The sequence below is a fragment of the Mastomys coucha genome, unplaced genomic scaffold (assembly GCF_008632895.1).
Source record: "Mastomys coucha isolate ucsf_1 unplaced genomic scaffold, UCSF_Mcou_1 pScaffold11, whole genome shotgun sequence".
NCBI classification, from domain to species: domain Eukaryota; kingdom Metazoa; phylum Chordata; class Mammalia; order Rodentia; family Muridae; genus Mastomys; species Mastomys coucha.
In genome coordinates, this window is record NW_022196893.1 from 3,503,000 (window position 1) to 3,527,184 (window position 24,185).

At 45.3% G+C, this 24,185-nt stretch overlaps 1 protein-coding gene across 3 annotated transcripts in view; it reads right to left on the minus strand.

Moving 5' to 3' along the window:
• The window catches only part of Trappc9 (trafficking protein particle complex 9), a 466,270-nt gene that overhangs the window by 151,483 nt on the left and 290,602 nt on the right, over positions 1–24,185 (minus strand). For all 3 annotated transcript variants that reach the window (XM_031345566.1, XM_031345557.1, XM_031345575.1), the window contains 2 exons: positions 22,278–22,420; positions 1,567–1,677 (listed from right to left, as the gene is read on the minus strand). In XM_031345566.1, the coding sequence (XP_031201426.1) occupies positions 1,567–1,677; positions 22,278–22,420 (254 nt within the window). The remainder of the gene's footprint in view (positions 1–1,566; positions 1,678–22,277; positions 22,421–24,185) is intronic.

Here is a 24,185-nt window from a genome sequence, read left to right on the forward strand (position 1 = left end):
GGGGACGGGAGGGGAGGGAGGAAGGGCAGGGGAGGGGAGGGGAGAGGTGGTGCTGGTGCTGGTGCTGGAGGTAGTAGTGGTGTTGTGGATATTGCTTAACTCTTCTTTCTGTGGTTTATTTATCCTAACATTTCCTCTTGAGATTTTTCAAATATAAAGCATTAAGTGAGCAGAGTTTAGGTTTGGCTCATCACTGTCTGTCCCTCTGGCTTCAGAGTTCCCCTTGTGAAAAATCCTCTACTAACTGTTTACCCACTCTTCTGTGGGAAATATCAGACCCTGTTGTGTTCTGCTTTGTTTTGCTTTATGGAGGGGCAGTGCTTAGGAACATCCCTATATAACTCTTTCAGTGACTTATGTTTTAATTTTCAAAACTATTTTAGTTTTTCTTATTTGTGTGCATGCTTGTGTACACATGCTTATATACATGGGTACACTTTTGCCTGTGTATGCACGTGCAAAGGCCAGAAGTCAACTTCGGCTGTCTTCCCTTATGGTTCTCTACCTTTGTCATTGAGACAGGGTCTCTCCCTAAACTTGGACCTTTCTGTTTTGAGGTAGACTGGCTGGTGAATCCTGGAGATGATCCTGTCTCTACTCCTCTGCATTCTCACCAGTCCTGGGATCACAAGTGTGCACCATCATGCCTGCCTTCTGTGTGGACTCTGGGGATCCAAGCTCAGATCCCTGTACTGGCATGGCAAGTACTTTCCCCTATGAGCCGTCTTTCCAGCCCCTTAGTTTTTTTTTTTTTTTATTTGTTTAGTTAATGTTTTGCGTATGTATGCATGTAGCAAGTATGTGTGCATGTTCATATGTGTGTGGGTACACATGTAGGGGGTGGCATGTGTATGTAGCAGCTCAGGGTTGACGCTGGGTGCTTTCTTCAATCACTCTCCATCTTACTGAGGTCAAGTCTCTTGCTGAACCTGGAGTTTATCTTTCCAGCTTCTGGGCTAGGTAGCTCAGCATAGGTATGTGTGGGGGGGGGGACAGTAGACGGTGATAACCAAGAGTGGAAGAGCAGGGCCAAGGGCAAGGCTGTGCCTGGCATTATAAGGAAGTGCTGTGACTGTGTCCCCAGTGGCTGCAGCATATTCTCTCATGTCAGCGTAAGAGCTTCAGGCGCATTGTATCCTCCCCAGTGCTCCCTCTGTGTCTTTTCATCTCCGTGCTTCTGATGAATGTGCACTAGCTTTTCCCTGTGATTTCTGCATTTGCATTTCCCTGCTGACTAATAATACCAATGTCAGCTATTTGGGGGAAAAAGTTTATTCTTTAAAATAAGACAGAGACAGGGATAGGTGAAGAAATCTAGAGCAAACACAGGGAAAGCTCAGATCTAAGACACAGGCCTGCTGTTTGGTTGTTCTTAAATCTAGTGCCTCATGCATTTTGCTATTTAAAAAATACAAATCCTATCCCATGTACAATCCATCTACATGTTGGATTTGAAGGAAGAGCCTCTTGGTGTGGAAAGAAGCCCAGCAGAAATAAGAAGGCTGCACGTTACCAAGCTCTGCCCATGTGGGTCCTGGCCTTACTCTGCCTCTGCAGGACACTTACCGCTGGCACTCACTGGCATGCAGGACAAGTTCAGAGTTGTTCCTGGCACAGACTGTCAGCTCATGCTCTGTGGAGTTGAAGACGTCAAGGAGCAAGTGGCACTGCCGGGTGCTGTGCAGAAAGACAAAGGGAAGTTCAGAATGCTCCAGCAGCAAAGAGAAGCAACTTTGCCATTTCCTTCTCTCTAGGGACTTCCCACTATTTGATGTGTAGAGGTGTGGTTTATAACAATGCCAGAGCCTCTGGACGTGTGCTAAGAACTTGGTCACACCCTTTAAGAACTGAATGACCTTGGGAAGTACCTCAGTTCTCCGTGCCTCAACAAAGGGTGAACATCTGGCCCTTAAGATCATCTACACATTGTATATAGTGTCACCCAATAAAGGCTATGCCCAAATGAGGAAGTCTTCAGCTACCTAAGCCTCAGCAAATGGACTGGGTACTGGAATGTGAAGATCTGGGCCCCATGTGTTGCTGTTGACTTCTCTATAAGCTTCATACTCTTCTTTGTGAGAGACTTCACATTCTTCTTCTTCAGAGCTGTGGCAGATAATGTAAGCTAGACAATTCACCAGGCATCTGAAGCCTCCCCTCCCCTTGCTTCCTGCAAAGGAGGAGGCAAAATGTTCAACTTCCAAAGGCTCTCTATAGCAAGGGATACTCCCAATGTCAGCATCTTAACCACTGAGCTTCTCAGACCCCAAATAACAGAGCCAGGATAAGGAGGCTTCCAACCTTCAGTCTCCCTGGCTTCACTTCCTTTCTCCTTGGGATGAACAGGAGGCCTTGAAGCCCAGCAACCACTCAGAGATGAGAATAAAACCATAGGCTCTGGATGGCAGAGCTGAGGCTAGAAGGAGCTGGAAAATCAAGTACCTCCTAGAGCAGCAGTTTCCACCCCTCATGGCCTCCTCTCTATGGACTTAAGAGCTGTATGGCTGAAATATTTTAAAAGTACCAACAGCCTGTGCTTCATTTGTGTTGGTCACTACAGTCAAGTTTCCATTACAGTTGAGTGCTTGCCTAAAACTAATACAGCCTCCCAAATACCAGGTGTCATGGTGAGCAGGAAGTCGGTACCTGTTGGCTGATCTAAAGGGGACAGCCATGGCCGCTGCAAGAGCAGAGTAAGGGGGCAGCTGTGCTAGACATGGAGAAGCAGGATGAACTGTTTGCCTTAGAAGTAAGGGAGAGAGACAGAGACAAAGAGTTGCCCTGGTGGTTATCTCTCACTCTGTGTAGAATCAAAACATGGCATCCTAGGAGACGTCTGACTTCTCTAGAATGTCCCAAGCAGCAGGGAGAGTTCTATTGGTTATTTGCAAAGCCAAACCAAAGGAAGAGAGAGAATTGAGATTTTGCCTTTGTGTCCTGACACTTGTGGGAGGGAGGTGCAGAGAGAGGGAGCTAGCTAACCTGGGCTGGCATGGTGGCTGAGTCTCCAGACTCAAAGCCCAAAGTTTGCCTTCTCAGTGGGTAGGTTCCCTTGATCATAGCTGTCCTCTGCTCCCTTGAGAGAAGGAATCATACACAGAGGGGGTTGTGAGGACACATCTAGGGTTCATACATACACAGAAGCAGAAGCAGGCACTCCCTAAAGACCAGGGGGTGCCAGAAAGCATGTGGCCTCTTAAGGCCTCTCAAGAAAGGGAGGCAGAGGCGTGGTGTGACCATCTCTGGTGCAGATGGTGCCAACAGAGTGTCAGAGGTCTTCAGAAGATGTCCTCACATTATTGGTTCTGGAGCTTTGGAGCAAGGGTGTCTTCGCTAGGGGTGCTGGCATTAGAGGAATGCTCAGACAGCTGTCTATAAGCAGACTCTCCTAGGAATGAAGACCTGGCCCACCTTTGGCATAACTTCATGAAATCATTAATCACAGCAAAATCTTTCATCAAATATAGAAACTCATAAAGCATTAGGGGGGAGCAGTTTTTAAAGCCTAGAATAGAGGCTGTTTGCACTTGCAGAGCACACTACCCAGGAGGCTGCATAAGAATGGGGCATAGATACACAATGGCTGCTGCACTCCAGTTCTGAATCATTGTCGGTGTCGGGCAGCTGGGCCGGTGATGTGGTGAGATATTGCTCCTGTTGATATGATGATATATTGGTGGATCTTTGTTTTCTATCTGTTATTCATAAATGAACTCCCATCCCAGACTGTGGTAGCATTCTGTACCCGCCAGAATATCATTTACTCGTGTGTCTTCCACATTTCTGGGGCTGATTTTCTTTATGAGTTGTTGGAACACACAGTTTACTTTTCATTCTTGTTCAATTCTTGATTTTCGTTTTCTGGATTCACCTTTCTGCAGAGAAGGGAAGCCTAAGAAATTCCTTCCAGAAGAACTGAAGTCAGAGCAAGCCTTCGGAGGCGGATAAACTTGCACAGAAAGTAGTAGATTTGGGTCTGTGGTCAAGGTGGGAAAATGGCTAAGACATACTCCAGCTGCCAGATGGCATACATTTGCCAATTTATTGATTGATTCTTCTAGCAGACTTAGGAGTCTCCCCTGCATGTCAGCTAAGACTGTATGCACACATTGAGAAAGGGAAGTGAGGGAGAAAGGCAGGGCCTCTGCTTTCTTGCAACTTGAATTGAAGAGAGAGTACAGGAAGAAGGGGTTAAAAATATAAAACAATCTTTTCCATGAAGTTAAAAGCAACAGATTCAAAAAGGTTGCAGAATAAAGCTTCATACTATTGTTACTATTTCAAGGAAAAATAGTTAAGACTATGGATTTGTAAATGCAATGCAGCCCAGAAGGCTCTTAGGAATAAACATAATAAATATTATGTTTAGGACATAATGTATAGGACATTTACATAAACTATTTAAGTTTTGTGGAACAATTAGTAAAGAAGTCAAATGAATAAAGAGATATTTCATGCTCAAAGATAAGACCATATTTTAAAAGAAGTCACAACTCTCCATATCGCTATGTACTTAATGCACTGTAGTAAAAACAGGGTATGATAAAGTTTTAGTTTTAGTAAAATCTGGTGTGCTATTTTAATTCTGTATGTTAAAAAAAAAAAAGTGCCTAGAACATCCAAAACAATGAAGTGGAGGATGCTGGAAAGAGCTAGTTTGTTAGATGTCAAGAAATCTTCCAAAGCATAAATGGTAGAAGACATCCCAAAGCATATTCACAAGCTGGGAACTGGAGGTCCAACTGAAAGGGGGTGCTTTCTTTTTGTGAGTAAGATTCCAGAAAAGCCCTGGGCCACATGACACATGGTTATATGCACAGGAAACCATGAGCTTAAATGTATACTTTATGGCTAAGTGTGGTATGGCCATTTTCTCAGAATCCAAGCATCCATTCAAGTACTCCTCCAGGGAGGACAGGGACAATCCAGTTTACAAGCCCAGGAAGGAAGACTCTCAAGGCCTCTCCCCAAGGTTGCAAAGCAGTAATCAGTTCCTGAGAGGTAAGACTCTCCTGTCAGCAAGCTGGGCAGGCAGCTCTAAGGACACAGTTTCCATGAGTGATCACCACTGCTAGGGTAGGATTTTTGGGGTCTACTCCTGGGTCACTGGTATTTCTCTGTGCAACACCATTCAATAAGCTAGACTTGGGGTAAGTGTTTCTTTGCTCTATTACCAGTGACCTGCCCATGGCCAATAGATGATTGTAACTATCCAGAAAACTATCCATGCAACACTACCTAAAAAATATTTAAAAACTAGAAAAATTTAAACAAATAAACAGCTTGTGAAAAGTGAGATATTTCACAAACAAGTTACAACATATAAAATATAAAAGAAAGACAGCATGTTTGGCTGTGTTAAAGTTATGGACTTTGGTATAAATGGAAACCATTAAAAAGCTAAGACAAGCTACTTGTGGAAAGGTATTTGCAGTATATTAAACTGACAAGGAATTGGAATTCTGATTTTGTGGAGAATTCCCATAAATCAGTAAGAAATGACTCAGTAGGACATCAAGCAAAGAGTAGAAAGCGACAGTCAAAACTGGAGGAAATCCAATGGGCAGTAAACACTCTATCAAGCTAGCAGCCAGAGGAAGAAATCAAATCATAAGACACTATTTCCCACTCAACTTAATGGAAACACTTTAAAGTATTACAGGACCAAAGATTTGGCCAAGATGTACATCAGTAAAAAGTAGGGTGTAAATAAATTGATACAACTTCTTTTTTAAAAAAAGAATAAAAGAAACTGGGGAGTCTCCTCAAACTATATATAAATACACTTGGAGCGGGCAATTCCATGTCAGTGTGTATTAACTCAGAGGACTCCCACGAAGACATACTCAGAAATATTCATTGCAACATAACTAATAGAAGCCAGAGGCTCCTTTTAACCAGGTGCAAACCAAAAGGATAGAAGACAGAATAGGATGGCTGGGCATCAAACCCTGTGCAGAGATGGAAATGAGCTTGAAAAACAGCCTAGTTGTCCAGACGTGGTGGTTTAAATGAAAATGGTCCCCATAGGCTCTACATGGTCCCAGTTGGAAGAGCTATTTGGGAAGGATTAGGTGGTATGGCCTTGTTGGAGGAAGTGTGTCACTGCGGGTGGTTTCAAAAGCCCATACCATTCCCAGTTAGCTCACTCAGTTTGAGCTTATGGCTCAAGATGAAAGCTCTTAGCTACTGCTCCGGTGCCATGCTGCCATGCCCCACATCATGGCGGACATGGACTCTAAGCCTCTAAAACTATAAGCTCCAAATAAACTCTTTTAAAAGTTGCCTTGGGCTGGGCGGTCTGGCATACTCCTTTAATCCCAGCACTTGGGAGGCAGAGGCAGGCGGATTTCTGAGTTCGAGGCCAGCCTGGTCTACAGAGTGAGTTCCAGGACAGCCAGGGCTATACAGAGAAACCCCGTCTCAAAAAAAAAAAAAAAAAAAAAAAGTTAAAAGTTGCCTTGGTCAAGATGTCTTATGTCAGTAATAGAAAAGTAACCAAGACACATGGATACCCCCCCCACACACACACATACACAATACGTGTTTGGGAACTTTGAAAGACTTAAATACTCTATACTCTTAATAAACGTTAATTCAGTCTTTATTAGTACTAAAGACGAATACAGAGTTTTCACAGTACAGCTTTCTGTCTTGAAGTTTAAATGTAATATAAACACAATTTAGCAAAATGTTAAGAATGGAGTTCTGCTCCCTTCATCCAACTTTGTTTCCCTTAAAATGTTTTAGAAAAAGTATTTGAAAGTCTTTTAGTGTGCTACCTGAGCCTTGGGGCTCCTTTGGAAGGCAGAGCTTGAGGAAAGAGCTTTGTAGGGCACTGGGACCCAGGGAAGAGAGGCTAGAAGAATGGCAGACGGTGGACCCAGTGTTGTGAAGAGGCAGGGCCACACCAAAGGCTTTGTAGGGCTTTGTATGGAGCTGGCCATGCTGGAGTAGCTAAGGTTACATATTGTGGGTCTTTCTGGGACCCTGCAGGGACTCTTCTTCATAAATGAACACCTGGGTCACAGACCAACAGGATGATTCATTCCCTCACCAAATCTTGGCCTCACTGGACAAGCTTTCCCCTGGAGGGTCAGGACTCATCCTTCAATGACTTAAACCACTGTGCAGTGGGTACCTAGGGTCATCCAATCCTGCAGCCTTGGCAAGGCATGGGGAATGTTCCAGAAAGGAAGAGATGCTGAGCACTGCTGAGGCAAGGTACTCTCTGGTTACACCTGCATAAATCTGGTTGCTATGACAACAGCTGGTGTAAGAAGTAGGCTATGAAATGCAGCAGGGCATGAGAGTCCTGCAATACAAATAGTTTTTAGAAATTAAGTACATCAACAGGGAAACATCAACAGAGGAGTAAAAAAAAAAATCACGACACAGATCCGATGGCAATGGAGGGTCTCCCTGAAGAAACAATGCTTGACTGGGGACTCTGATGACAAGGAAGCGGTCCTGTGAAGGTCTTAGAGGAGAACATCCCTCCCAAAGAGAACGTGCAATTAATGCAAAAATCCTGAGGCGCAGTGCGATCACAGAACAGAAAAAGAGGAGACGAGATTGGCAGAAGATTAATGACGGAGGAAAGGTCATAAGAAAATATTGATTTTATTCTAAGCATGACAGGAAGCTATTTTGAGAGTCTAAAGCAGATGAGTAGTGTGGATTGTTTTGTGTGGGGTGTGGTGGGGGTGATGATGAGGTTCCAATGTGGAAAAGGATGAAGCCCAGGCTTCTTCAAGTCTCCTGCTGTCTGTAACTGAACCCATCCCTAAGTCACAGATACAGCGGATGGAGTCAAAGACTCAAAGAGCACAAAAACTGAGAAGACAAGTCAAAGTGCTGATCTGGGAGAGAGCTACACTTCTCTGCACTGCCCTGACCTGACCTTACCCAAAAGGCAGCTTGGCGCTCAAAGAGCTGCAATGAGCACTCCCAGTAATGTTCTGAGATCTCACAAGTATATGCCAGGGACAGCAGAAAGAGGCTAGGCTGACCAGAAAGATGAGAGGACCACATTTGTCCTTCCTTTTGTTCTTCTGCAGTTCAACTATGTGTGCAGCACTGGATACAGACAGAGCTGTCATAGCAGCAGGCTGCATAGGTGCCCATCACTCTCTGACCCAGAAGCCTAGGTCCCATGAGCCATTGTGACTAGTTGGTCACACAAGAGACACACAGAAGGGGAAATCATGCCTACCTTAGTAGAGACACAGGAGGAAGATTTGGAATGGGACAGGGATTAAGAGCAAAATCTGACCGTTTCATGTGACTTTCAGGCTTCACCAGAGGAAGGCACATGGAATCAGTCCAAGTGACCATGGTTACAGTCCTCAATTCTGGTGTGGCTCAAACAGGGGAAGAGCCAAATACTACCACAAATGCTCTGAAATGGGCAGGTGACCCTTGGGACCATACCAAAAACCAAAAGACACCAAGGACTACCTACTAAAACAGAAATGCCAACATTTTTCTCAGGATGCAGACAAGACCCCAGCATCTCACAGCATCAGATGCAAATACTCAGAAGATTCTGAAAAATAACTTAATGCCAGAAAATATGAACTCCATGTGAAGGGCAAAACAGTGGTGCACCTCAAGATGACTATCTTCCTGGAAGGACGTGCCCAAAAGGAAGGCAGAAGAGAACATTCCGCAGAGAGACTGGGGGACATGAGGATGAGCCAAGAGAAGCAGCTGAGCAGCAAAATCAGCCGAGGAACCCACCCCATGTTACATCACTGCAGTATCCATGGGGACAAGGTGAGAAGAGATGTAGAATAACCACTTGGAGCTGAGAGGCCTTCGGAAGGCATGCCAACCTCTATGCTAGAGTCCTTGCATGCTCCGCTCACATTTACCAATGCCTGAACTCCATCCACAAGGGACAAAAATCAAAACCTCCCAGGCTTGACTACAATGTTGTTAAATGGATCCTGGAAGCTCAGCACACCCAACACAGTACAGATGCTAAGAATTCTTTACCTAGAAATGCCATACGCTGCAGAGAGAAACGACAAAAGGCAGAGAGCTGATGGGGCAAAAAGGCAAGGGACAAAAGCAACGGGTGTGGGAGGTCTGAAGCTCTGTCATCAGAAACTGTGAAGGGCAGAGGAAGTAGGACATCGTACAAGTGATTGAGGGGCGGGGGACTGTAACCAGAAGTCTATATCCGAGAGTGGAAAAAAAAAAAGTCCTTCAGGAGTGGAGAGGCGGGGAAGGCTGGGACTCTGAAAGAGGCCTTCCAGAAAGACCTTCAGAAGAAAGGGCAAGAACATTAGCAGGGAACTTGGCATGGGAAGAAGGAAAAGGGAAGAGTAACAAAAATGTCAAGTGCCCAGTGAAAGAGAACTTACTAAGATATATGACAGTTACAGGCAGAAGCCTAGCAGAGTCCACTTTGGAGCAGGGGCAGTTAGCAGTGACAAAGAGGAACATTGCTTAATGAAGAAAGCCTGAATCTACCAAGAATAGACAAACAGTCTTAATGTCTGGGCACTCAGCTCCATGACGATAAATGGACAGAAGCATAATTAGAGTCAAAGACACTAATAGGATTCTTGGAAATGTACAGAATGAGTAGACACAAAATCAACAGAACATGGGAGACACTGACAACCGCCCATGTTTGTTTGACACCTAATGAAACCCCACCTCACACCTGCAGAACACACACATGAGTGCACACTCAAAGAACACAAAGTCTGTTCTCAAGTGAAGCAGGATTAATCCAGAAGTCGGTAGCGGAATGATCAATGGGACATTACAAATCCCAGGAAGTGGACCAACACATTTCAAATAGCACTAACAAGATACCAGGTTTGCAATTAATAAAATCCCAAGTCACTGGGACGCAGCAGATGCAAGATGTAGAGGGAGAGACCTGCAGCACTGAAGGGTTGTAGTAGGGAGAGGGACAGTATGGAGCAACCAGCTCTCATCTCAGGAGATAAAGAAGAAACTCACAGGAAGCATTGGAAAGGAATGAAGAAGAGAAAGACAAAAAGATGGATAAAACCCACTGACTAAAACAACCTGATTCTTTCAGAGGACATGCCCTTTTGGGACTGGGTTACCTCACTTAGGATGATATTCTCAAGTTCTATCCATTTGCCTACAAAATTCACCATGTCTCTGTTTTTAATAGCTGAATAGTATTCCATTGTGAAGATGTACCGTAGTATTTTTATCCATTCTTTAGTTGAGGAACATCTACGTTGTTTCCAGTTTCTGGCTATCATGATTAAAGCTGCTATGAACATAGTTGAACAAGTGTCTTTGTGGTGTAGTGTAGCATTTTGGGGGTACATGCCCAGGAGTGCTATAGCTGGATCTTGAGGTAGAACTATTCCCAGTTTTCTGAGAAACCACTAAATTGATTTCCAAAGTGTTTGTACAAGTTTGTACTCCTACCAGCAATGGAGGAGTGTCCCTTACCTCACCAGCACGTGCCATCTCTTGAGTTTTGGATCTTAGCCATTCTAATGGATGTAACATGGAACCTCAGAAATGACACACTCAAGAGAGTACCACAGAGTTCCAATCCCAACAGTGTGACAACCCAGAGGACATAGGGCATGGACTGCCAAAATCAGCCCAAGAAAAGGTAAGTGATCTAGAAAGTCCTCAACCCCTTAAATAACCAAATAGATTCTCTTTTTAAATCTCTGACAAAAATCTCCAGACCAGATTCTTTCCTGACAAATTCTAACAAATGCTTTTTTTTTTTTTTTTTTAAAGAAAGAATAGTACTGAAAGATTTCCTCCAGAAAACAGAACTGGAACAAATGCTTCCAAACACCATTCGGTGTTCTCTCAAAGCAGATGCAGGTAGAAGGAAAATACTCACAAGTCCCACCTGAGAAGCTGCTTTTACAGAAGTCTCTAGTTACCTCATGAGGTAACCCAACCGCCCAATCACCAGCACCCTCACCAGGTAACCCAACCACCCAATCACCAGCACCCTCACCAGGTAACCCAACCGCCCAATCACCAGCACCCTCACCAGGTAACCCAACCGCCCAATCACCAGCACCCTCACCAGGTAACCCAACCGCCCAATCACCAGCACACTCACCAGGTAACCCAACCGCCGGGTCACTGGTCTCCTTGTGCACTTACATATACACACCTTCATACAGACACAGATATGTAAGAAAAAAGAAAACCCTTTTTAAAACTCAAATGCTTATATCAAAATATGGATAATGATGAAGCTGGAGAGATAATTCAGTGGTTAGCAGCACTTGCTGCTCTTCCAGAGGACCCGGTTCTGTTCCCAGCACCCAGATGATGGCTCACAACTGTCTGTTAACTCCACTTCCAAGGGCTCCAAGAGCCTCTTCTGACCTCCTTGGGCAGCAGGCATACATATAGTACACGTACATAAATGTAGTCATGTGCTCAAACATATATAAATCTTTTTAAAAGTGGGTCACCTTTAAAGTATTTAACATGCAAAAATTTCTGGCAATGAAAAAATTAATAGAAAATTTAAAATATGGGGCTGGAGAGATGGCTTTGTGGTTAAGAACACGTTCTGCTCTTGCAGAGGTTCAATTCTTATCACCTGCACAGGGCACCACATACCCCAGCTACAGGGGATCTGATGCCCTCTTCTGAACTCCCCAAACACTGCTCCCACATACTTAAATTCTTTTTTAAAAAATTAAATGCTATAAAATTACATACAAGAGGGCACTTGGCAGAAAGGCAAAAGCTCAATAAACATAAAGAATATTAAGCCTTCCCCTCCAGTTAATGATGTCAGAGTTGTAAAACCAGTGAGATGTTGCACAGCCTTCAAACTGTTCATTCTTTCATAAGAAAGAATGATGTTTTTAATGAGGGGTGGGGGAGTTGTATTCTCACACTCTCGGGGATGAACTGTGGAGGAAAGTCTAGTGCACAATGAAAGTCCACATTCTTCGAAGTTCTGTTTCAGGCACACAGACCCCACACAGACAGTATGCAGACTTATATGCCTTCTCAACACCGCCAGCCAGCATGGCAAGCCAAGTAGTTCCAAGCAGAGAGAAGATGGCCAAAGCATGCCGTTTCTGTGTAAATATGTCCGGTGTAGAAATGCAGTCAACATGGATTGCACAGATCATTAACTGGCACACAAGCAAAGTCTTATTTTTTTACTTTTACAGCAGCCACAGGCACTGTGCAGTGTCAGAGGAGTGGCATAGAGAGGCCTGTGGGAGACACGGCAACAGGTATGGGTTTCACTCACCACACTTCCCATAGGCATGGACTTAGGTAAGAAGTCTGAACAGCTTCAGAAGAAGGGGAGAAACATCTCTCCTTATATGGCATAGTCCCACTATTTTCAGCTAAGAACAAGCAGTTCAGTGGCCCATCCAAGGCAGGAAACCGGTCCAAGGTCTAGGTTTCTACCTTTCCCTCTTCATGGAGTCAAGATGTCCTGCAAGGCGCAGTCATCTATTATGTCAGTGGTTCTCAACCTTCCTAATGCTGCAACTCTCTTACACAGCTCCTCATGTGGTGCAGAATTAGTAAAATTATTTCATTGCTACTTCAGAACCATAATTTTGCTACTGTTACCCCCTTGAGAGGATCGTTTGATCCTAGGGTGGGGGGTGTTGAGAACCACCATAATCTGTCTTCATTATATGCCAGGAGTGCTGGGGATTTACTTAAGTATAGAAAACAAAGAGAAAGAACGGCCTGGGATACATGGTCAGAGGCTGAAAACAAGAAGGGAAGATTGTGCCGACTCCTATGACTGTACCCCTGCCTCATGCCTGGCTCTGCCTTAAGTACTTGGCATTCAGGTTTCTATCTTAACCTTCCCAACAACCATAGCAGGAGCCAGGCTTTATAAAGATTCCACAACTCAACCCTCTGGCAGAGCTACAGTGACCACAAGAAGGGTGTTCTGCATGTTTCAGGGAGGGTATGTGCAATGTGTAAATGTTCAATATGTGCCTGCACCTGTGTGCAGGTGACAAACTTGGGGGGCGGGCTGTGGAAACCCAAGCTTGATGTTAGGAATCTTCCTGGACTCTTTTCTTTCCTTATTTCCTTTGAGGCAGGATCTCTCATTCAAACCCAGGATTTGCTGATTTCTGGGATCCCCTGTCTCTGCCTACCTATTGTCTATGTGAGGTCTGGGGATGCAAACTTTGGTCTTTCTGCTTGCATGGCAAGTGCTTTCACTTCCTATCATCTTTCAAATCTTTCCAAATGCCACTATGGATGCCCCCTGGGCTCCAGTGCCTTCTACAGACTCCTTCTCATGACTCCGCGGTGACTGGAGCATCATAAGGCCACAAAGAGTGAGAGGAAGGCCTTCTCCCTCAGCAGGGCAGAGGATGTGGTTACACTGATCTGTGTCAGTGGGTGCACATGTGCTGGTGGTGGAGGTCAGGGAGAAACTCACAGTACTTAACCTCTCTCCTGCTGTGTGGGTCTAGGTGTTGAATTCACACTCTCAGTCTTGGTTGCAGTGCCCTTACCCACCGAGTCATCTCACCGATTCCGAACAGAATATTTTGTAACTCAAGCCCATGGCAGGGGCAATGGCTGTCTCCTCCTCCTGTAGCTTACCTATCGGTGTGCCCTTAGGACCTGGGCTCTGGCTCTGGTCTCCCTGCCACCCAGCTTCCTCATTCATAGGAGGAGCAACTTCTGTTCCCACTGTTCCCACAGACAGCTTCATGTACTGGCTCTCTCCATCAGTGCAAACTGGGCTGCTCTTCCTTTCTCTGTCCATGACATCCACTTCCCATGTCACCTCAGCATTACTTATCAACAATTCAACTGAGTACTGGTGCCTGTATCATGGCAGACACTATGCTGGTATAGCCAACACACCAGCTAGTCAGGGTACTTGGCTTCAGTGAGTCAACACTAAGGTGGGAAGACAAGGCCAGCAGCTAAGTAAAGCAGGTAACATCTATGAAAATTCCCAGGGCCAGCTATGCACAGTGGATCTCCTTACAGACTGACCCTCCCTGTTCCCAAAGAAAGTGGCATACAAGAAACAAGGGCCACCATTGTTCAGTCATCAATCTTGCACCGGACACCATATATCTTCACAAGTAATTTTGAGACATGCGGTTTCATGATCGTACAAGATCACTGCTATCTATCATCTTTTTAAGATGAAAGAAATGTGGAGCTTAAAGAAGAGTGACAGCTTTGCTCACGACCTCAGGGTCAATAAGCTGCAGATTCACCATTTGAGATGAAATGCAGATAGGTTTACTTCCAAGTCCTATTGCTAAAATTCTAAAGTCTCACCAAATTTAAAATGAATCTAACAAAGGCAGCAATGTGGGAAGGCTGCAGCCTGACAAAGGGTCTCTGCAAATGGCCTCAATGCCGTATCTGTGGGCATGGGACCCCTAAGAGCTGAGCTGCCCCTCCCCAACAGGAACCTTTTAAATGACAGAGGGCAAGTTAAGTGGTGTGTCCAGAAAGACAGTCTCTGTTCACGCACGATGCCTATTACACCCTGCACCCGGCCCTGAGGGGTGGATTTTCTACATTGCTCCAAATAGGGGTGTCTAAGATTGGATCATTTACTGTAACCATCTAGAAAGAAATTGCTCCTTGGGAGAAAGGGAAGCACAGCTGTTAGACAGGGATGGTGTGGCCTGATCCATTACAGTCGAGCTCCTAAGAACACTAACAGGCAGCTCGGTGTAAAATGTGCATCTCAGAAGTAATTGATCTTCCAAATGTAAGTTAGCTGAGACCTATGTACACCCCGGAGAGAGTAGGGTGAGAGAAACAGAGGGAGAAGGAGGAGAGAGAGGAAGAGGGAGAGAAAATACCCTGTCTCATCTTTACCGTTCTCTGGCTTTTGGGGAAAATGGCCCCCTCTTCAATAATTTGATTCTCTTCTCTCCCTGGTGAAATGGATACAGCAGAGATGTTCTCCCAGTAAAGGACAGACAGATCCCCTGAAACTGCAACCTCTCATGAAGGCATGTGTGCAGCAGAAAGAATCAGAGCTAGGTCTCTGTATGACTGGCTCACATAAATGTGGCCCAAAGTCATAGTATGCTGTTGAGACCCCCATGTAAACCCAAGCCCTTGCATGCTGATGTTACAGAAATGTGCACCCCCCCCCCACACACACACACACACGCTCCAGAGGCTATGCTCACCTCCAGGAGCTTTTTGGGAAGAGAACAGGATTCTTTCTCTTTCCCCTTTCCATTCCCAAACACTGCCACATCTAAAACCACCAGGAAACGGGGCTGCAGAGATTTGGAGGGTAGCAGTGCTTGCTGCTCAAGCACAAAAGCCTGAACCTGGATGTTTGGATTTCCTAGAGACCAGGTTTAAAAAAAAAAAAAAAAAAAAAAAAAAAAAAAAAAAAAAAAAAGCTGGGCATGGCCACACTTTCCTGTAATCTCCGTGCCAAGGGGCAGGGACAGATACAGGAGGATCAAGTTTAGTAAAAGACCCTGTCTCAGGGGAACAAGGTAGACTGTGATAGAGCAGATAGCTGGCATCCTCTTCTGACCACCTCACATACATGTGAGCACTCATATCTGCAGGCATGTGCACACGCACACACACACACACACCGACACACACACCGACACACACACACACACATACACACAAATTGCTCCCAGCAATTCTGGGAGCAAGTGAGCCACATACATTTGCATCTGAGCTTCACAGCACAACTGGTCCAACACCAGGATGATCTTTTGACATAGTCAGCTTCTGTTTGCACTAAAATCAGTCTAAACCTTCCGTGTAAGCTCTGACATGCAGGTAGTCATTTAGCTGTCGAGCATGCAGTTTCTCTGAAGTAAGGAAACCTAGATTCAACTGTCACCAGCAAGCTATTCACGCTGGAGAGAAACATACAACACCCACCCCCCCAGCCTCATCTGTAGTCCAAGTGTGTGAAGAAGGGCCTGGCTTTAAGAGTGAGATGTGCAGAACTCTAGCCCAGAAGGATTCTGACAGAACAACCTCACCTGTGAGCACAAAGCACACAGAATTCATAAAGCACTGCAGCATGCCACTTCAATAAACCACTAATGCCGGGTGCCAGAAATGCATGTTGATTCTCCTGTGGTGGCTAAGGAAAACAGAACTTCAGCTTGGCTCCCATTCTGCCAGTCTTAAAACTCAGAGCAAGTCATCAATGCCTTGCACTTCCCAGGGTCCTGCCATGGGCTGGCCCAGGGTTGAACACTGCAACATCCTATCTTCCATGGTATCTTTCCTGATCTCTCCCATAAAAATGAGGTGCCCTCTATGGTTATATACATAGTTTTATATCTAAACATTAATTTTTTAAAATCAAGGAATAACTTACATGGGATAAGAAATGTGCAAGATATATCAATGGGTTCTTATACCATCCGAATCTCAGGACAGCACCCCACTGGACACTGAAGCAGAAAGTCACTGTCCTCTGAAGTGACTAATGAACTTGATCTGCCTAAAACTAAGGTCTTCCCCAGGGACAGGAAGTGTCATAGCCAAGGTCTAGGAAAACTATGGTAGGAAGAGACCCTAATCCATTCCCAGGCCATATCCTCCCACCCATCCGCCCACCTCAAACCACAGTCAGCTACTGCCTAAAGCACTCTGGTCACAGGGAGGGCATCACTATCTGCAACTGTGAGCACAGACTTTGACTGACATCATGTTCTGGAAGCTCATTTTGTTTCTGAGCAGCATCTCCCAGTGGGATTGTAGATCCCAAAGATGGTTCACCCATTCTCCTGCTGACAGGTATTCAGTGTTGTCTCCACACTACAGTTATTGAAAGTAAAGCTGTTATATAAATTCTTACACAATTCATTCACATGTATATATATATATATGTATACATATATACATACTTATATATACATACATAGTACAGTTCTCTAAAATAAAGTGTGCAGAGGTGAAACTGAAAGCCTACTGGGGAGTTATGTGTTTAAAGGCTCTGAGGAGAGCAGCTGGTAAATTCAAATGCCCACAAATTCTAGTTCAATCCCATCCTAACTGACATTTAATGCTGTCAGCACTTCATGTTAGCCATTCTGGGGAGCATACAATGGGACCTACGGATGCGTTTGCTTTGTGTTCCTCTAACAATTAGTGATGTAGAACATATTTCAGGTGACTGTGGCCATTTGAAAAATACCTGTTTGGATGTTGCAGGATATTTTATGGTATGTCTTGCCTTTTGGTGAGTGTAAGGGTGTGTGTGTGTATATGTGTGTGTGTGTGTGCGTGATTTGTTTATTCTATTTAGAAAATGCCCTTAGGCATGTGTCAGCACACAGGTAGAGCCAGGGAGTAGCCTTCAGGAGGAACTTCTTGTCTTCCACCTGAGGCAGTCTCCATGTTCCTACTGCTATTCTGTATACTCCAGGCTACATACCTGTATGCATACCTAAGCCACAAGCTTCCAGCCGGTTCACATGCTTCCATCTCAACACAGGAAGGCTGGGGTCCCAGGTGTGACACACAGAATCCGGCATTTTACTTGGATTCCAAGGATCAAATTTAGCCATCTGGCTTCCGCAGTAAAAGCTTTTACCCATTTGCACCATGGAGCCAGCCCAAGCATAAGGTTTCAGTTTTCATGAAATTAATTATTTATCAACATTTCATTTTACAGTTAGCAAGTTCTGGGTCCGTCTAAGAAATCTTTGGCCCCAAGTCAGGAAGCTGCTCTGCTATGTCTCCTCTGAGGAGAAAGCAAAGGCTCTGCAGTCCTTCATAACTATGGCTTTGCATCCTGCTAAAAGTCGATGAGAGTGGACATTTGTTCAGGTCTATTTATGAACTGTCTTGTCATACTTGGGTACGCTGACCTCTAGTCCACATTGGTGCCAATAACACTTTCTCAATTACTAACTACATCTTTTCATAAGTCTTAAAATCACATACCCAGTTCCTCCAACTTTGTTCCTTTAGGTCAAGTTAAGAACCTCCTCTGGTTCTAGTCTATTTTAAGATATTTTTAAGAACAACTTGCAAGTATCTGTTTTAAAATGACAGTGTTAATAAATATTGTTAGGATTTTGATTGGTATTGCATTGAGTTTAGCCAATATGGAGGAAACTGAACTCTTGACAGGAGCCAGCCCCTCGGCCCACAGGGCCCACCCTCACCACGTTCTCAAGTCTTTTCCCCGTGTTCTGACACGGAGATGGAAAACACACGTTTACAGATTTATCCCTGGTGTTTCTCTCTTGGTTTTATCAAAACATTACTTTCAATTTTAATCTTTAGGTTTCCAATTGTTTGCTGCTAATAACAGGAATACAGCTGACTGAGTGCACTATGCCTGTGGGCAGACAAGTGGGTGATGACAGTTCTTACTATCCACTCCTAATCTGTAGGACTTTAATTCTCTTTTACTTTTTTAAACCTTATTGCCCTATAGGACCGCCAGGGACAAAGCAGAGGCCTCACAGAGGACAATTTGCCTGGCTCCTACTCGTGGAGAGCATGCTCAGGCTTGCCCTGCAATAACAGCAAGCCTACACTCTCTGCCCAGGTCTTTCTCATGCTAAGACTTCATGGACTCTAGTTTACAGAGGTCTCAGCTAAATGAGAGTTTCCCCCTTTGTTTTGCTAAATGCCAATGGTTAATTTTTTTTTCAGTGCTTAAAACTAAATGTATCTCTAGGATAAACTGGAGTTCTTAGTGCCATACTATACCCTACATATAGCTGAAATTGATTTGTATTTTGCTGTCCAACTCAGCCTTTGAAAACTTGAGGCTGCTGGCCTGAAGTCCCTTTCTTCCTGTGATGCGGCATCTTTGGAAAGTAGCAGTGTGGTGAGGCTGGGGTCCAGAGGGAGTCTTCCCTGCCTGCTTTCTAAAGGAGCTTCCTTGAGGGCACTGTGCTTGCTTTCTTAAAAGCTGAACTATTTACTGGAGAAGTCACCTGGGCCCACAGCATGCTTTATAGGAACTTTCTAATCGAAAGTCTATTCACAGGCTCTATTCTTCTTCTGTCAGTTTTAGTACTCTGTCCACTTTCGTCCTTCAAAACATTGATTCACTTTGCCTAAGTTGTCAAACTCACTGGGAGCGCTACAGTAGTCTCTTACACTTTAAACGCATAGTGTGTACAAAACCCCAGAACGCCACATCCTTTGTTCCTTCTACTTGCAATTTGGTTTCCCTCTCATTGTCCTAGTTATGATTAATTCTATTATTCATCTCTTTAAAGTATCAGCCTTTGGTACCACTGCATCTGCAAATTCTCTTTCGCTACCCATTTTACCGACATTCATTCTTCTCTATGACTTCTTCTATGCACTCTGGGAGTACTGGACTCTTCTGTGTTTCAGAAGCCACACCACTGATGGTGACTCAAGCCATCCATTTCTAGTATAAGTATTCACTCTTCCATAACGACAATTAGGTGAGCTGGTTGAGAATGTCTAGATTGACTACAGCTTTCCTGTGGGCTTCGTTCTGTCTTGTCTACAAGTCATATCAGATCCTCCAGGAAGAATGCTTAAATGGTCAGCTCTGCCACGTTACTATCTGTCTCTCCCCTTTATGTGCCAGTTTTATTTTGAAATTATGTTTTTAGGTGTATATTTAGGACTGTTATGTGCTATTGAAAACCCAATTCTTCAAATGTTACAAATTTTCCTATCTCTTTCTTCTGAAAGTCTACATGTTTAATATTAATAAGTCCATACCAACTTGCACATTTGATGCGGTTTCTTGTAAGAGGCATAGTACCTTACTGTCTTACAGGGTCTGAAAAGTTCTACTGTCGAATGCAGTGCTGGGTCTGCACAGGGGCATCTTGGGACACAGACACACAAGCCTGCACTGCTTTTCTCCTCTCGGCCACTCACTCTTGCTCTTTCCTTTGTTCCTTTCTCACCCCCAACCCAGTGGGAGCTAGGGTCTTCTCTATTTACCCACTTATCTGATGTTCCATTGTCCTGTCGCTCCTGTGTGTAGATTTGTGTTCCCATCCCATGCTAATTCTGTGTGGCAAGCTCCTATTAGACTGATAAAAGGCAAGACTTTGCTGCCTGACCCTTTTCCCACAGAGACTGTACAATGAATACACCGGGCATTTGGGGTGCTGGCTGGAAACAGAGCAGAAGTGCTCCCAGGGATCTGACTGTGTGATGTGTTAGACAAGTGAGGAAAGCATGGGACAGGGCCACATACATGCACACATACACACAAATACACACACACATACACACACACACACACAAACACACACACATACAGACACACACACACAAACAAACACACACATACACACAAACACACACACACAAACACATACATACATACATGCACACACACACAAACACACACACACACACACACAGACATACACACAAACATACACACACACACATACACACAAACATACACACACACATACACACAAACACACACACATACATACACACACACACACACACACACACACACACTTATATTCTACATTCTATAGGAATGCTAACATAGATCTCAAAGGTAAGCAGATGTTTTCCAAAGGATTACATAAGAGAGTGGTAGTTTAATAAAAAGAACACTTTTAGGAGAAAGACACGGGGGAAACCCCTAGTGGTGACTGGCCTTGACACGGGCTCAGGCTATAAGGAGCTGAGTAGTACAGAACTCAGGAGGAATACAGGGAGAAGCAGGGACAGGGAGGTCTGTCCTGAACAGAAGAGGGACTCTGAACACAGTCTCCTCAGTAATGGATCTTTCTGTGAGCCAGGTTGGAGCTGGGGACAAGCCAAGGGCCCAACTGATCAACTCTCCATGGAGTTAAGGATACACAGGGGACAGAGTGATCCAGAGAAAGTGAAATTCCATCCTAGGATTTTGTGATCATCAGCCAGATTTAGGAATAATGGGAAAGGAAGATCAGAAGTAAACTCTCAAACCCAGGAGCTGGGAAGAGAATTACACTGGCCAAAAGAAGAGAATATGAAGGCCACAAGCTGGTAACAAAAACCAAAGTGGTACTTCGGCCAACAGCCAAGTCCACTTCTACCTTAAGTTACCATTTACAGCTACAGAGGCCACGAGGTAGCAGCCACATGTCAGTGAGGCACAAAGGAGAATTTGTTGCAGGCTGTGCCACATCTGAGAAGTCCTGATGGGCAGTGGCACAGAAGAGGCTTCAGGGCAGGAAAGGCAGACACGACGCAGCAGAGCCATGTGCGGAAGGCTTGGCACGCCCTAACACCGGCTGTCAGCACACTAGCCAAATCTGCCCTGGAGGCAGGAGCTTTAAAGCTTTATACAAATTCAAACAGAAGCCACCTTGGCAGTGAGGACCAAAAGAGTGATAGATGATGAAAAGAGATGCTAAAAGGCCCAGATAAGCCATTAATTCTTGCTGAAGCCTTTCTCCAGTGGCTAGGGGGAAAGTGAGCTAGATCCGTTTAAATGGACTTTTCTGTCAGCATTATGATGGACACCATACCTCCATTTTACCCTATAGAATAAATGGGAGGAATAAATAGCACAGGCCTGGGTGCTCTTTGTGAGATCCAAACACAGACATGTAAGTGTTAGTCGTGTCTGCTGTTTTGCTCGATTAAGCATACATGGTCCTGACCTGGCCCACCATCTCTGCAAACAGACAAGGAACAGCTGAGCCTGGCAATCTGGTGGAGTTCAGTGAAGGTGTGTCCATATGCTCTAGGGGCTGCACATGTTTGAGGAGGCCTCTAAACTGGCCTTAGGGCTCCTGAGAAGCATTGACACCACTCTATGGTCTGAGTGTGAGATGAGGAACTGTCACCTTCTGCCTAAAAGAAAAAGAGCGGCCCTTTTTACCATGTGTGACCCGGAAGTAGACAGACCCACCCTTCTCTTTCCCGAGAAGATCAGCCTGGAGGAACTGGTGGCAGAGAGGGGGGCACGGTTTCCTGTGCAGAATGAGCTGATATTGTGCTAAGCTAGAAGGTCCTCTGTGGTGCTGAATGGTGGTGAACCCTGAGACAAAACGTTCATCTCACCAGTCATAGAAGCATCACAAAGAACAAGGCTGGGTTCCTGGGGAGTGCCAAATATAAACAAAACTCTATACAGAGCCTGGGTTGAGGAAGGGACAGTCAGACTAGGGAGAAGCACCTGCCCCCGAAAGGCCCCCGCAAGGACTGCCAGCACAGCATCCCGGTCAGCCCATTCCAGCTGCCCACTAACACCAAGGACCACTGCCCTGCCAAAGGCATGGTTCTGCTGAGCAGTGAGACAAGATAACCAGTATCATGAGATACTCCCTACCCCCAGCCTGGTTGGTTACCTGGTTGCTGGAAGTGTGCTGACTCGGGTAAAAAACACAGAGGGCTCGACTTCCACGTGTAGTCCCAGGGAGAGGTTCCTGTAATACCCTTCCACATGTCCTGGGCCTCCAGAGTACTTGAAGTTCAGGACAGCTTCCAGAGTCTAAAAAGTTAAAAACAAAGCTCAAATCAGTACCCACAAGTAGATGAGCTTCCACGCCAGGAGTCAGGCAGGTGCACCTAGGCAGAGTCTCAGGACACATGACGAGATCAAGCAACAGCCCCAGCTCGTGCTGTGCAGCTGGCACCATTTCTCCTGTGGTACCAAAAGTCTGAACAGCCCTCAGCTGTAATGCAAGAAGGGGCTCTGATATGCCCAGAGAAAACAGTGACCACACATTAGCAGAAGGGGCTCTGATATGTCCAGAGAAAACAGTGACCACGCATTAGCAGAAGGGGCTCTGATATGTCCAGAGAAAACACAGTGACCACGCATTAGTAGAAGGCAGGGAAGGGCAGCTTCCAAGCAGGAGCTAGAAGGCAACTTCCTCTCCCTGGCTGATCATGACTAAAGCCTGAGAGGTCAGAGGGAAGTACAGCAGAGGCCCTTCCAGAAGGGCAGGGCAGGGCCATTGCACCAGAAACAGGACACGGGATGAAGAAGTGACAGGTGGCATCCAAATGGGCAAGAAGGCATCAGTACAAAGATGGTGGGCAGCTAAAGCTAACTGGGCTGCCAATGGGATGCTGTACCCCTCCCCTTCTCCGCCATTCCCCAGGGCCTTCCCTACCAAGGGCTCTTGCAAAGGATGATGAAAAATGTAGGAGGGAAGACCATGCCTCTCTTGATAAAGGCATGCAGGAAGCATTCAACCAACACAGGTGAGACACTGAAATTCCAGCCAGTCTAGCCATATCTGACTGTCCTTTCCTTTGAGGTGAGATCTCTGGATGCTGGGAGAGAGCAACCCAGGCCAAGGGCATGTGGGGTAGGTTAAGGTAAAGACAAGATACAGAGACACTAATATGGTATGAAGAGGCAAAGCTCCATTCTTGGGAATACTGAACAAGGTTCCCCCACCAGTGTTTGGAATTAGCATGTTGCTGTATCAGGGCAAAGACTCATGCCCAGCACCTGCCAGTGCACTGGACAGTGAGTGGCTATGGCAAAAGAGGAAGAGGGACTAAGAAGCCACAGGCAAGACCTGTGATGGTAAACTGCATCTACCTGAGACTGAAGAGAGATAAGCATATGCAGTAAGCCCTTCAGGATGGTGATTACCAGCCTCAAAGTCCTGCAGGACCCCGCAGGGACAGCTAGACCAAGCTCATGGCCCTGCACGCAGGTAGAGGAATACCAAAGACAGAAGGCATGCATTATAGAAAAGCTGGCACACACACACACACACACACACACACACACACACACACTTAGTACAAGGCAACTCTGCAGGGATCTGTAACCTGTGGGACACACGGAGTAGCCATGGTAACAAGAAGTCTCTGTCCAGCTCACTCCTGACTGAAATGATGGAACCTTCCCCAGCAGTGTCCTCAAACAGGTGTTGACAACAGGAGCCCATGGGGCAAGCCTAGCCAACGTCTGATTCTGCAGGGCTGGGAGCAAAGAACTGCACTGAATTTCTTACAGGAAATAAATCAAAACAAAATAGAAACAGAGACTTCCCATGGCTGGCCAAGTCGGAAGCATTCATTATACAGTCCGACTTTGTTCTTAAGGGCCAGAAAGATGGCTCAGCAGTTAAAAGCATGAATTGTTCTTCCAGAAGACCTGAGTTCTATTCCCAGCACCCATATCGGGTGACTCACACCTACTTGCAACTCCAGCTCCAGGGAATCTAACATCCTCTCTGGATTCTTCAGACACTTGCAACTCTAACTCTCTCTAACTCTCTCTCTCTCTCTCT